The sequence below is a fragment of the Stegostoma tigrinum genome, chromosome 1, assembly GCF_030684315.1.
Source record: "Stegostoma tigrinum isolate sSteTig4 chromosome 1, sSteTig4.hap1, whole genome shotgun sequence".
Classification (NCBI taxonomy): Eukaryota; Metazoa; Chordata; class Chondrichthyes; order Orectolobiformes; family Stegostomatidae; genus Stegostoma; species Stegostoma tigrinum.
Window position 1 is genome coordinate 190,320,931 of NC_081354.1, and position 15,309 is coordinate 190,336,239.

The 15,309-nt window shown below is 45.4% G+C and overlaps 1 protein-coding gene across 1 annotated transcript in view; it reads right to left on the bottom strand.

Annotated features, from left to right (window-relative positions):
- Positions 1-15,309, bottom strand: part of LOC125459695 (disintegrin and metalloproteinase domain-containing protein 12) — a 232,074-nt gene that overhangs the window by 205,072 nt on the left and 11,693 nt on the right. Inside the window, exon 2 of the mRNA XM_059651683.1 lies at positions 9,841-9,950. Within this exon, the coding sequence (XP_059507666.1) occupies positions 9,841-9,950 (110 nt within the window). The remainder of the gene's footprint in view (positions 1-9,840; positions 9,951-15,309) is intronic.

Here is a 15,309-nt window from a genome sequence, read left to right on the forward strand (position 1 = left end):
GTGCAATCATTGACGAACATCCCCACTTTTAATGTTATGATGGAGGGAACGTCATTGATGAAGCAGCTGAAGGTGGTTGGGCCCAGGGCATTACCCTGAGGAACTCCTGCAGCGATGTCCTGGAGCTGAGATGACTCACATCCAACCACCACGACCACCTTCCTACGTGACAGATATGACTGCAACCACCGGAGAGTTTGCCCCTTGATACCCATTGATTCCAGTTTGGCTCAGGCTCCTTGAAGCCACACTCAGTTGAATGCAGCCTTGATATCAAGGGCTGTCATTCTCACCTAACTTCAAATAAGATTAGAATAGTAAAGGGCTTTTTCTTTTTATCCAGCGTGGAAGCAGAAGCCGAAAAGCTGTTTTCCGTGCTGTCAATCTCTACGACTCAATGACTCCAGAGCTCTAGAGGTGTTTGTAAGGAAAGACCCAACATGTTCCCTTTTGGGTGAATTGTTGGAGCACCAAACCCAGAGAATCATGGATATTTAGCAATATTCGGGGCTGGATATAAAATAAAGGAGAGGCTTTTAGAAGTTACAAAGAAACCAAAACAACATAAGTCCTTAGTGGAGTATAGGAAGTGCAGGGATGATCTTAAGAAAGCAATTATAAATGCAAAGAGAGGTTATGAAAGAAACACTGATTGACAAGATTATGGAGAATCCTATGATATTCCACAAGTGTGTCAAAGGGAAAAGAATAAACAGGTAAAGTGTGGGGTCCATGAGTGACCAAGAGGCAATCCGTCAGTGAAGTGATGGTATGTTTGTAAAGTATTAAATTTGTACTTCACATCAGCCTCAACATGGTGAAGGAGGATACAGGTAGAAAATTCACAAGGGTGGTAAGTGAGATTCTTGAGGAGGCTGATATAGGGGCAAATTAGAAGTTTTAGTGGAATTAAAACTGGGCCAATCCCCGGATCTAAATTATTTGCACCCTAAGCTGCTGTGAGAGGTGAAGGAGGAAATTCCAGGGGCTCTGAAGCAAATTTTGAATTCTTCTCTGGCTTCTGAGGAGGTGCAAGGGATTGGAGGACAGCTAAAATGGTTCCACATTTCAAGTATCAGAGATAATGGGAACTGGAGAATCCAAGATAACAAAGTGTGAAGCTGGCTGAACACAGCAGGCCAAGCAGCATCTCAGGAGCACAAAAGCTGACGTTTCGGGCCTAGACCCTTCATCTGATAAATTCAGCCAGCTTCACACTTTGTTATCCACATTTCAAGTAGATGTTGAAGTGGTCAGGATGAATCAGAAAATTATAGACCAGTCAGCCTCACATAACTAGTTGGGAAACGCTTGCAGAAAATAGCAAAGCAGAGAATTAATCTCCACTTAGAGAGGTAAGGCTAGATGAGGAATAGTTGGCCAAGCTTTGTCAAAGGGAGGTAGTGCCGAATAAATCTGCTGAAATTTTTTGAGGATGTGCAGATGAGGCTAGTGCACTTGATGTAGTTTATATGATTTTGACAAGGTCCTACATGGGAGATCGATAAAGAAAATAAAAGTACATGGAATCCAAGGTAACTTGGCAAGTTAGATCCAAAATTGGCTTAGTGACAGGTACCAGAATTAGAAGGTTATTTGTTAGCGAGTTTTGAGAAGATTTGTAGCTCAGGTTGAGGTTCTGGATGTGAGTTTGCTCGCTGAGCTGGAAGGTTAGTTTTCAGACGTTTCATCACCATTCTAGGTAACATCATCAGTGAGGAGTTTGATGATGTTACCTAGAATGGTGACGAAACGTCTGAAAACTAACCTTCCAGCTCAGCGAGCAAACTCACATCCAAGGTTATTTGTATGACTGGAGCCCAGTGTGCAATGGTGTACCATGCTGGGTCTCTTTGTTCATATTAATTTGTGGAATGTGAGCATTGCTGTCTGTGCCATCTGCTGTAGATTGATCCACAATGCCATTAAGGAGAGAATTACAGGATTTTAACCTTGCCACGATGAAGGAACAGCGATATATTTCCAAGTCAGGATGTTGAGCGGCTTCAACGGAACTTGCAGGTGGTAGAGTTCCCATGTATCTGCTGCTCTGTCCACCTGAATGGAAGTGAATTTCTGCAGTGTATCTTGTAGATAATCTATACTGCTGCTAATGAACTTTGGTGATTGAGGGAGTGGATGCTTGTGGATGCAGTGTATATCAAGTGGGCTAATTTCTCCTGGATGATGGCAAATTTCTTGTGTGTTGGTTGGGGCTGCACCCATCCAGCAAAATGGGGAGTATTCTATCATACTCCTGACTTGTGCCTTGTGAATGCTGGACAGGGTTTTGCAGGGTTGGGAGGGGAGTTACCTGCCACGGTGTTCCTAACCTCTGATTGGCCTCATAGCTACTGTGTTTATGCGGTGAGCCCAGTTGGGTTATTTGGGATTCAGTGATTGTAACAGCATTGAATGCCAAGGTGGCTAGATTGGTAGATTCATGGTGAAGGTCATTGCCTGGCATTTGTTTGATTGTTTTGCCTTAATGGCATTGTTTGATTGCCTCTTGTCAACCCAAGTCTGGATATTATCCAGATCTTATTGCTTTTGAACATGGACTGCTTCAGTGTCTGAGGAGCCATGAATGGTGCTGAACTTTGTGCAATCATCAGCGAACATCCCCACATCTGACCTTATAATGGAGAGAAGTTCATTGATGAAAGCAACTGAAGATGGGACACTACCATGAAGAACTCTTGCAGAGATGTCCTGGAGCTGAGATGACTGACCTCCCACAACCACGACTGTCTTCTTTTGTGCCAGGTATGACATCAACCACCAGAGCGTTTGCTCCCGATACCCATTGATTCCAGTTTTTCTAGGGCTCCTTGATGCCACACTCGGTCAAAGGCAGACTTGATATCAAGGGCTGTCACTCTCACCTCACCTCTGGAATTCAGCTCTTTTGTCCATGTGTGAACCAAGGCTGTAATGTGATCAGGAGCTGAGTGGCCCTGGCAGAACCCAAACAGGGCATCACTGAGCAGATTATTCTGAGCATGTGCCTCTTGATAGCCCTGTTACTGACAACTTCCATCACTTTACTGATGATGGAGAGTGGACTGACAGGACAGTAATTAGCTGGGTTGGATTTGTTCTGCTTTTCATGTACAGGACATACTTGCACAATTTTCCACATTGTCGGATAGATACCAGTGTTGTAACTGTGCTGGAACATGCAGCTAGAGGAGCAGCATGTTCTGAAGCACAGGTCTTCAGTACTATTGCCAGTATGTAGCCTTTGCAGTGTCCGGTGTTTCCAGCCATTTCTTGATATCATGTAAAGTGAATCAAATTGGCTGAAGACTGGTATCTGTATTGCTCGGGACCACTGGAGGAGGCCGAGATGAATCATCCTTGATGCATTTCTGACTGATGATTGAGTGTCCTCCCCCAGTGAGTTGTTTAATTGTCCACCACCATTCACAACTGGATGTGGCAGGACTGTACAGCTAAGAACTGATATGTTGGTTGTGGGATCACTTAGCGCTGTCTGTCAGTTGTTGCCTTTGCTGTTTGGTGTGCAAGTAGTCTTGTTTGGTGGCTTCACCAGGTTGATACCTCTTCTTCAGGTATGCCTGGTGCTGCTGCAGTCATGCCCCCCTGCACTCTCCATTGAACCAGGGTTGATCCCCTGGCTTGATGATAATGGTTGAGTGGAGGATATGCCAGCTATGAGGTTACAGACTGCACTGGAGTACAATTCTGCTGCTGTTGATGGCCTACAGCGCCTCATGGATGACCAATCTTCAGTTGCTAGATCTGTGCAAAGTCTGCCCCATTTAGCACGGTGATAGTGCCACACAACATGATGGAGGGTGTTCTCAATGTGAAGGCGGGATTTCATCTTCACAAGGATTATGGGATGGTCACCCTTACCGATACTATCACGGACAGATTCATCTGCAGCTGGCAGATTGGTAACGATGAGGTTAAGTATGTTTTTCCCTCTTGTTGGTTCCCTCACCACCTGACACAGAGCCAGTCTAGTAGCTATGTCCTTTAGGACCTGACCAGCTCGATCAGTAGTACTGCTGCCGAGCCACTCTTGGTGGTGGACATTGAAATCACCCAGAGTACATTTTGTGTCCTTCCAATCTATAGTGCTTCCTCTAAGTGTTGTTCAACATTGAGGAGCACCGATTCATCATCTGAGGGAGGACGGTATGCAATAATCAGCAGGAGGTTTCCTTGCCCACGTTTAACCTGAATCCATGAGACTTCATGGGGCCCAGAGTGTATGTTGAGAACTCCTACAGCATCACCCTCCCGACTGTGTTCAGAGATAATGGGAACTGCAGATGTTGGAGAATCTCTGACAAGAAGTGTGGAGCTGGATGAACACAGCAGGCCAAGCAGCATCTTAGGAGGACAAAAGCTATGTTTCGGGCCTAGCCCCTTCATCAGAAAAGGGGGATGGGGAGAGGATTCTGAAATAAATAGGGAGAGAGGGAGAGGCGGCCTGAAGATGGATAGAGGAGAAGATAGGTGGAGAGGAGACTATAGGTGGGGTGGTAGGAAGGGGATAGGTCAGTCCGGGGGCGGGATGAGGGTAGTAGGTAGGAAATGAAGGTGCGGCTTGAGGTGAGAGGAGGGGATAGGTGAGAGTAAGAACAGATTGGGGAGGCGGGAACGAGCTAGGTTGGTTTTGGGATGTAGTGGGGGGAGGGGAAGTGCTACACTTGCCCCCACACCTCCTCCCTCACTCCCATCCCAGGCCCCAAGATGACTTTCCACATCAAGCAGATGTTCACCTGCACCTCCGCCAATGTGGTATACTGCATCTGCTGTTCCCGTTGTGGGTGGTTGATGGAAAATATTCAGCCTGGAGTCAGGTCACTAGTTGTGTGCCTCAAGGATCTGTTTTGGGACCACCCCTGTTTGCCATTTTTATAAATGACTTGGATGCAGGAACAGGTGGATGGGTTAATAAGTTTACAGATGACACTAAAGTCGGCGGAGTGGTGGACAGTGTGGAAGAATGTTGTGGGTTGCAGGGAGACTTGGATAAACTGCAGAATTGGGCTGAAAGGTGGCAAATGGAGTTTAATACGGATAAATGTGAGGTGATTCACTTTGGGAAGAACAATAGGAAGGCAGAATACTGGGTCAATGGAAAGATTCTTGGAAGTGTGGATGCGCAGAGGGATCTTGGTGTCCATGTACATTTTTCCCTGAAAGTTACCACCCAGGTTGATAGTGCTGTTAAGAAGGCTTATGGTGTGTTAGGTTTTATTGGTAGAGGGATTGAGTTCCGGAGCCGTGATGTCATGCTGCAACTGTACAAAACACTAGTGCGGCCTCACTTGGAATATTGCGTGCAGTTTTGGTCACCCCATTACAGGAAGGATGTTGAAGCATTGGAAAAGTTGCAGAGGAGATTTACCAGGATGTTGCCTGGTCTGGAGCACAGGCCCTATGAAGAAAGGCTGAGGGACTTGGGTCTGTTCTCATTGGAGAGAAGGAGGCTAAGAGGGGATTTAATAGAGACATAGAAGATGATCAGAGGATTAGATAGGGTGGACAGTGAGAGTCTTTTTCCGAGGATGATGACTTCAGCTTGTACAAGGGGTCATAGCTACAAATTGAGGGGTGATAGATTTAAGACAGATGCCAGAGGCAGGTTCTTTCCTCAGAGAGTGGTAAGGGTGTGGAACACCCTGCCTGCCAATGTCGTTAACTCAGCCACATTAGGGCTGTTTAAACAGTCCTTGGATAAGCATATGGATGATGATGGGATAGTGTAGGGGGATGGGCTTAGATTAGTTCACAGGTCGGCGTAACATCGAGGGCCGAAGGGCCTGTTCTGCTCTGTATTGTTCTATGTTCTATGTTCTAAGCTATCTCTACATTGGGGAAACCAAGCGGAGGCTTGGGGACCGCTCTGCAGAATACCTACACTTGGTTCGCAATAAACAACTGCACCTCCCAGTCACGAACCATTTTAACTCCCCCTCCCATTCCTTAGATGTCCATCCTGGGCCTCCTACAGTGCCATAATAATGCCACTGTTAGGTTGCAGGAACAGCAATTCATATTCCGCTTGGGAACCCTACAGCCCAATGGTATCAATGTGGATTTCACCAGCTTCAAAATCTCCCCTTCCCCCACTGCATCCCAAAACCAGGCCAGCTCATCCCCGCCTTCCTGACCTGTTCTTCCTCTCACCTATCCTCTCTCCCCACCTCAAGCCGCACCTCTATTTCTTACCTACTAACCTCATCCCCCCCAACTTGACATGTCCGTTCTCCCCGGACTGACCTATCCTCTCTCTACCTCCCCACCAATACTCTCCTCTCCACCTATCTTCTTCTCTACCCATCTTGCTTTTGTGCTCCTAAGATGCTGCTTGGCCTGCTGTGTTCATCCAGCTCCACACTTTGTTATTTCGTCGTCCTGACTGTGTACCACTTTGCTGCCACCTCTGCTGGGTCTGTCCTGGCAGTGGGACAGGACATATCCAGGGATGGTGATGGTGGTGTCGAGGGCATTGTTTGTCAGGGGTGATTCTGTGAGTATGACTATGTCAGGCTGTTGCTCGATTAGTCTGTGAGACAGCTCTCCCAATTTTGGCACTACCCACCAGATGCTAGTGAGGAGGACTTAGCACGGTCAACAGGACTGTTTCTGCCATTGTCTTTTCCGGTCCCTAGGTTGATTCCAGGTGATCCATCCAGTTACATTTCTTTTCAGTCTTTGGAGTGATTAGTACAACTGAATGGCTTGCTAGGCCATTTCAGAGGGTAGCTGAGAGTCAACCAGCTTGCTGTGGGCCCGGAGTCACATGAAGGACAGATCAGGTAAGGGTGGAATATTTCCTTCCCTAAAGGACATTAGTGAGCAAAGTATGTTTTTCTGACAATCGGCCATTATTTCACCGTAATGGTTCAATGGGGGATATGCTGGACTATGAGGTGATCAGTAGATTCTTAATTCCAGACCTTGTAAAAAAATTCCAATTCCACAATATGCCACGGTGGGATTCGAACTCTGGTCCCCAGAAAATCAGCTGGGCTTCTGGATTAATAGCTTCGTGATAATACCATTCGTCCATTGCCTACCTCATATTTTCTTGCTCAGTTGATGACCACCTCATGGTTGTCCTGTCTTGAGTTGTTAGATCTGTTTGAAGTGCTTCTTTTATTGTTTGTAATATTCATAAGTTATGAAGATGAGAATATGGAGGCGATGATACCTAAACTTGTGGATGATGCAAAGATTGGCCAGGTGCTTGACAGTGAGGAGGAAATTTAGGGGAGGATATAAACTGATAGGTCAGATGAGCAGGTCAGTCACAGATGGAATTTAACCCTGATAAGCATGAGGTGATGCACTTTGAAGGAAGTAACAAGACAGGGGACTACTCAATAAATGGCAGGTAATGAGGAAGTTGAAAGGAACAGAGGGAATTTGGTGTGCTAGTCCACAGATCCCTGAAGGTGGCAGGACAGGTTAATAGGGTAGTAAAGAAGGTATAAAGGACACCACCTTATGAGTCATGTCATAGATTTGAGAGCAAGGAACTCATTACAGCGTCCCTCCGGTGTGGAAATAGGTCCTTCGGCCCAACAAGTCCACGCATGTTGGAGCTGTGGCCAGACCACAGCTGGAGTACTGAGTGCTGTTCTGGTCATTGCTGGATAGGAAAGATGTCATTGAACTTGATGGTGTGCAGAGGAGATTCACCAGGATGTTGCATGAAGTGGAACATTTCAGCCAAGGAGAGAGGGTGGATGAACTTGGATAGTTTTCTTTGGAGGAGAGAAGTTTGAACGGACATCCTGATTGAGGTGTATAAGATTATGAAGGACATGGACAGGTTGAAAATTAGCAAATGGAATAGAATATGGAAAATGTGCCATTGTTCATTTTCAGTAGCGAGAAGAAAAGAACCATATTATCTAAGTAGTCAAAACTGCAGAACACTGCAACACGAAAACTGGAAGCTACTTGTGTACAGAACACAGAAAGCTAGTACACAGGTGCAGCAGGTAATTTGGAAAGCGAATACAATGTTGTTCGTTATTTCAAGGGGTTTGGAGTATAAGAGTAGGGAAGTCTTACTGCAACTATTCAAGGCTCTGCTGAGACCACATCTGCAGTATTGTGAGCTATTTTAGTCCTTTTACTTTAGAACAGATCCTATTTCATTGAAGGCAGTTTAGAGAAGTTTCACTAGGCTGATTCACATATGATGATATTGATTGGCTTAGAAACAGGTTACGTTCTACTCACTGGAATTTGGAAGAATGCACGGTGATTTAGTTGAAACATATTGGATTCTTAAGTGGCTTGACAGGGTAAATGCTGAGAGGAAGTTTCCCCTCATGGGAGAATCTAGGACCAGATGACATTATCTCAAAATAAAATGGCACCAACACTTCTTAAGGTCTAATTTTCATTGATTCATCATTGTAGGGATGATCAGAAGCATGTGGTTTTTAAATGATTAGCGCTATTCTAGTTTAGATTTTATAATAGCCGCATTACAACTTTGAAGGGGCTTGCTGAAAAGAAGCTCAAACAGTCCTTATAGAACAGTGACCTAATCCAGCACAGAGCTGGAATCCCCAGAGTGTTCATGGAATATTATGTTCTATGTTGGTTGTTGACGTGAAGTGTAAACATTGAAGTTCCTTCCCTTCCTTTTGATCCAAAATAATCAAGCATTTGATTTGTTTATTGTCCCATCTGTCTTGTTACAAAACACAGTGAAAAGTGTTGAATACTGTTGTCAATCTCCAGTGCCAACTTAAAACACAGAAAAATAAACCAAAACAGAACATAAACGCACAAAAACGAAGAAATAAAGAAAGTGACCCAACTGTACAGACCTTCATGTTAAGTGCTCCGTCATGAACCATGGGCCAGGTGGCCAAGCATGAGCCCCCTTCGCTGTGCTGCCGTCACTGGCAATGAAAGCCGCCACTCTCAGTGCCATCTGACCTCCAAAGATGCTCTCGTCACTATGAATCGTTGCTGGACCTCGCAAATGCAGAATGATATCCCACAACCTCTTCTGTCAGGCAGAAAGTATAGAAACCTGAACACAGGCACCAGCAGGTTCAGGAACAGCTTCTTCCTGGCCATTGTGAAACTGTTGGATGGACTCTGTAGCCTCAAGTAATGAAGATCCTGCTAACGCTCAACTTGCCAGTGCGTACCCTGTGCAATGTAACCTGTCTGTCTCTTAAGTCTTTTTGATCTGTACATCCTTGTGCGCAATAATCTGTCTGCACATAAACAAACCTCTTAACTGTACTTCGATACATATGACAATACATAAATCAATCAATCAACGTAGCCACACAAACCCAAACTCTGCCCCCACCATGAGTCCACTTTGGGCCCACTTTGCCAATGCAGTCACCGTTGATGCTACCAGGTCTTGTACTGGCTCCAGACTCACCTCTACTGCTGCCTGCGTGAATCTGCACTGGACACAGATGCTGCCTCCACAACAGCATGAGGACTACCACATCAGAAGCCACGAAGAACCCAAATCTGCCTCCAACACTGCCACCATACGTCCGCACTATTTAGATGTGGCGGAAACCTGACTGAGGGCAGAAGCAAATTTCTTCCTCCTAGAAAGCAGTATAGGAGTACAGCAGGATAGACAGAGATCTGGGGAAGAGTCACCAGACCCAAAACGTTAACTCTGATTTCTCTGCACAGATGCCGTTGGACCTGCTGATATTTTCCAGCAATTTTGTTTCCGTTCCTGATTTACAGCATCCACAATTGTTTTGCTTTTTATGTAAATTGTTCTTTGATGGATTAAATGATTTGGATCATTGTGCTAGAGAGCCTGGAGGTCTGGCTCATAGTCATTACCTGAGGCAGTATCGCTACACTGCGTTTCCCTCTTCCTAAAACCAGCTGTGGGAATACAAACTTATAATCCTTCAGTTCTTCAAGTAGCTTTTCCTGACGAAATTGTAAGCCTGGTTGAAACACAGGGAGAGAATGAATTACATGTCAGCAATGTGTTCAGTGCTCAGATTTTGTCTTACTTACCACAACATCATTCATCTGCTGCATTATAACCATAAAGGAGGAGTACTGGGATCTCCCAGCACAAGTGGACCCCAACGTAGGGATCAGTGAGGACAAGCAGATCTCAGCCATGGGATGATCTAGCACCAACATATCACAGCACTAGGAATTCGCAGCACCAGCAGAGTCCAGCCTAGGGATCACCCAGCACCAGCAGATCCCAGTACTAAGATCACTGAGCACCAGCAGAGCCCAGCACTGGGATTTCCTAGCAAAAGCAGATCCCAGTGCTCGGATCTCCCGGCACCAGCAGAGTCTAGCACTGGGCTCACCCTGGATCAGCAGAGCCCAGCTCCAGGATTTCCGAGGACTAGCAGAAACCATCACTGGGGTCTCCCAGGATCAGCCGAGCCCAGTACTGGGATCTCCCAGGTCAGCAGAAACAGGTCTTTGAGGGCCAGCACTAAGATGGACTGGAGTGGAAGATGGAAACGTTTCTCCATGTTCTGATTACAGTTGCAATTCCACACACTGATGCTTTGCAGCCTCGACAGATAGAGTGAAAAGTGAGATACCTTTTATGTTTTCAGACGGAGGGTCGTAGAATCATACAGCACAGAAGAGGCCATTTGGCCCTTTAAGTCAGCACTTACAAATCAGAGTTAAATCTACATGAATCCCATTTGCGTGTGTACCTGGACCACAACCTTTATTGTCATGTTATTTCAAGTTGTGAGGCCTCACACATCTGGCAGTACTTTCTAGATACTGAACACCCTCTCAGTGAAAACACGTTCTGTCAAATTTCCTCTAAATCTCCTCCTTTACACCTTAAAATGATGCCCCATCGTTATTGACCTTTCAAGTGAGGGGAATATCTACTTTCTAACGATCCTGTCCATGCCCCCTTATAATATTATACACCTCTTTCAGATTCCCCCTCAACCTTCTCTGCTCTAAAGAAAACAGCCCGAGCTAATCCAACCTCCCTTCATCGCTGAAATGTTCCATCCAAGGCAACATCCTGGTGAATCCCCTCTGAATCTCCTCCAATGCAAACACATCCTTTCTACAGTGTGGGGACCAGAACTGCACACAGTACTCTCGCCGTGGCCTCACCATAATCCTGCACAGCTCCAATATCACCTCCCTGTGCTTGTAATCTATGCCTGTTCTGCAAAAGGCAAGTATCCCATTGACCTTCTTAACCACACAATCCTGATACCTTCAGTGATCTGTGGTCAAATAACCCAACGTCCCTCTTTCCCTCTGAGCTTCCTAGTGTCCTGCTCTTTATGATGTTCTCTTATCTTGGTACAAAAAGTGCATCGCCTCACTTTTACGAAGGTTAAATTCCATCTATGACTGATCTGGCCAGAGTACTCCCAGTGTCCTGTTTCTTTTAATCTGCAATCACACAAGCAAATCTTCAGTTCTGAGGAAGGATCACCTGACCCAAAACGTTAACTCTAATTTCTCTCCACAGATGGTGCTCGACTGCTGAGTTTTTCTAGCAATTTCTGTGCTTTTCTTCTCCCACTGCCTTCTATCTCCGACCACCAAATCAGTTGCATATTCACCTTGTGTATTTAACATGATCAACAACACACAAGGGTCTTGGCCTGAAACGTCAGCTTTTGTGTTCCTAAGATGTGCTTGGCCTGCTGTGTTCATCCAGTTTCACAGTTTGTTATCTCGGACTTTCCAGCATCTGCAGTTCCCATTATCTCTGATACAGCTTTTAATTCCAGATGTTTATTGGATTCAAAAGTCACCACCTACCATTATGACCCTTGATCTCAAGTCCTCAGAATATTAGCCAGCGGTTACGAGATTAGACATTCAGGGACATTCCCATTATTCCACAACTCTGAGGTTTTTCTCCTTCTGCACATCCTTTCATCGAGTCGAACACAGCACAGAAACAGACCCTTTGGTTCAACTCATGCAGGTTTCCAAAACTGAACTCGTCCCATTTGACTGTGTTTGGCCCATATGTCTCTGTACCTTTCCAAGTCCAAATGTCTTTTAAAATGTACCTACCTCTACCACGTCTCTTGGCAGCTTGTTCCCTATGAGCATCACCCTCTGTGTGAAAAAGTTGCTCCTCAGGTCCCTTTTAAATCTTTCTCCTCTTTCACCTTAAAGTGATGCCCTCCAGTTTTGGACTTTCCTGGCCCTGGGAAAAAGACCTTGGCTATTCAACTGAGCTATGCAGCTCATCATTTTATAAACCTCTATAAGGTCACCCCTCAGCCTCCAAGCTCCAGCAAAAAAGGTGCCAGCCTATCTTATATCTCACACCTTCCAGTCGCGGTTATTAATGGCACAAATCATCCTGAATGATTATGAATTAACTGCACAAATCATCTTGAAATCATCTTGAATGATTATGATGTGGAAGGCATCACAGAGACGTGGCTGCAGGGGGTTCAGGACTGGCAGCTAAGCATCCAAGGATTGACAACTTATCGAAAAGACATCGAGGGTGGGCAGAGGGGGCGGTGTTGCCTTGTTAGTTAAGAATGAAATTAAAACAATGGCACTGAATGACACAGGGTCAGATGATGTGGAGTCTGTGTGGGTGGAGTTGCGGAACCACAAAGGCAAAAAAAACCATAATGGGAGTTATGTACAGACATCCTAACAGTGGTCAGGACCAGGGGCGCAGGATGCACCGGGAAATAGATAGGGCATGTCAGAAAGGCAAGGTCACGGTGATCATGGGGGACTTCAATATGCAGGTGGACTGGGTGAATAATGTTGCTGGTGGATCCAAAGAAAGGGAATTCATGGAATGCTTACACGATAGCTTTTTCGAACAGCTTGTGATGGAGCCCACAAGGGAGCAGGCCATTCTGGACTTAGTGCCATGTAATGAGCCAGAGGTTTTAAAAGACCTTTACGTAAGGGAATACTTAGGAGGCAGCGATCATAATATGGTTGAGTTCAGTCTGCAGTTTGAAGGAGAGAAGGCAAAATCAGATGTAATGGTGTTACTGTTAAATAAAGGTAATTACAGGGGCGTGAGAGAGGAACTGACGAAAATTGACTGGAAGCAGAGCTGAGCAGGGAAGACAGTAGAGCAACAATGGCAGGAGTTTCTGGGTGTAATTGAGGACACAGTACAGAGGTTCATCCCAAAGGAAAGAAAGATTATCCGGGATGGGGTTAAACAGCCATGGCTGACGAAAGAAGTCTGGAAATGTATCAAAGAAAAAGAGACAGCCTATAAAGTGGCCAAGAGCACTGGGAAATCAGAAGATTGGGAAGGCGACAAAAACAAACAGAGGATAACAAAGAGAGAAATATGGAAGGAGAGGATCAAGTATGAAGGTAGGCAAGCTAATAATATTAGAAACAATAGTAAAAGTTTCTTTCAATACATAAGAAAGAAATGAGAGGCAAAAGTAGACATTGGGCCGCTCCAAATTGATGCTGGAAGGTTAGAGCTGGGAGAAAAGGAAATAGCTGAAGAACAAAGAACACAGAAAATTACAACACACGAACAGTCCCTTTAGCCCTCCAAGCCTGCGCTGATCGAGATCCTCTGTCTAACCTGTCATCTATTTTCTAAGGGTCTGTGTCCATTTGCTCCCCACCCATCCATGTACCTGTCCAGATATATCTTGAAAGACGCTAACGTGTCTGTGTCTACAACTTCCGCTGGCAACGCATTCCAGGCACCCACCATCCTCTGCGTAAAGAACTTTGCATGCATATCTCCCTTAAACTTTCCTCCTCTCACTCTGAACTCATGACCCCTAGTAATTGAGTCCCCCACTCTGGGAAAAGGCTTCTTGCTATCCACCCTGACTATACCTCTCATGGTTTTGTAGACCTCAATCAGGACCCCCTCAATCTCCGTCTTTCTAATGAAAATAATCCTAATCTACTCAACCTCACATCATAGCTAGCGCCCTCCATACCAGGCAGCATCCTGGTGAAACAGGCCCTTCAGACCAATAAGTCCACTCCAAACCTCAGAACCTCCTCTGCACCCTTTCCAAAGCATCCACATCCTTTTGGTAATGTGGTGACCAGAACTGTACACAGTACTCTGTGTCCGAACCAAAGTCTCATACAACTGTAACATGACCTGCCAACTCTTGTACTCAATACCCCGTCCGATGAAGGAAAGCATGCCGTATGCCTTCTTGACCGTATGTTTTACAATAATCATGGACAAGGATGGGAATGGTCCTAAAGGAAGATTACCAAACTGGGGGAAGGCCAACTATACCAAGATTCGGCAGGATCTGAGGAATGTAGATTGGGAGAAACTGTTTGAAGGTAAATCCACATTTGACATGTGGGAGGCTTTTAAAGAGAGGTTGATTAGCACGCAGGAGAGACATGTTCCTGTGAAAATGAGGAATAGAAATGGCAAGATAAGGGAACCATGGATGACAGGTGAAATTGTGAGACTAGCCAAGAGGAAAAAGGAAGCATACATGAGGTCCCTGCAACTGAAGACAGACAAAGCTTTGGAAGAATTTGGGGAACGTAGAGCAAATCTGAAATGAGGGATTAAGAGGGCTAAGAGAGGACATGAGATATTGCTGGCGAACATGGTTGAGGAAAATCCCAAAGCCTTTTAATCACATATAAAGAGCAAGAGGGTAACTAGAGAAAGGATTGGCCCACTTAAGGACAAAGAAGGAAAGTTATGCGCTGAGTCAGAGAAAATGGGTGACATTCTTAACGAGTACTTTGCATCGTTGTTCACCAAGGAGAGGGACATGACAGATGTTGAGGTTAGGGATAGATGTTTGCTTACTCCAGGTCAAGTTGACATAAGGAAGGAGGAAGTGTTGGGTATCCTAAAAGACATTAAGGTGGACAAGTCCCCAGGTCCGGATGGGATCTATCCCAGGTTTTTGAGGGAAGCGAGAAAGGCAATAGTCGGGGCCTTAACAGATATCTTTGCAGCATCCTTAGACACGGGTGCGATCCTGGAGGACTGGAGACTTGCTAATGTTGTCCCCTTGTTTAAGAAGGGTAGCAAGGATAATCCAGGTAATTATCGATCGGTGAGCCTGACATCAGTGGTTGGGAAGATACTGAGGGATAGGATCTCTTCCCATTTGGAAGAAAATGGGCTTATCACTGATAGGCAACATGATTTTGTGCAGGGAAGGTCATGTCTTACCAACTTAATAGAATTCTTTGAGGACGTGACAAAGTTGATTGATGAGGGAAACGCTGTAGATATCATATACATGGACTTCAATAGGGCGTTTGATAAGGTTTCCCATGGCAGGCTGATGGAGAAAGTGAAGTCAGATGGGGTCTGGGGTGTGCTAG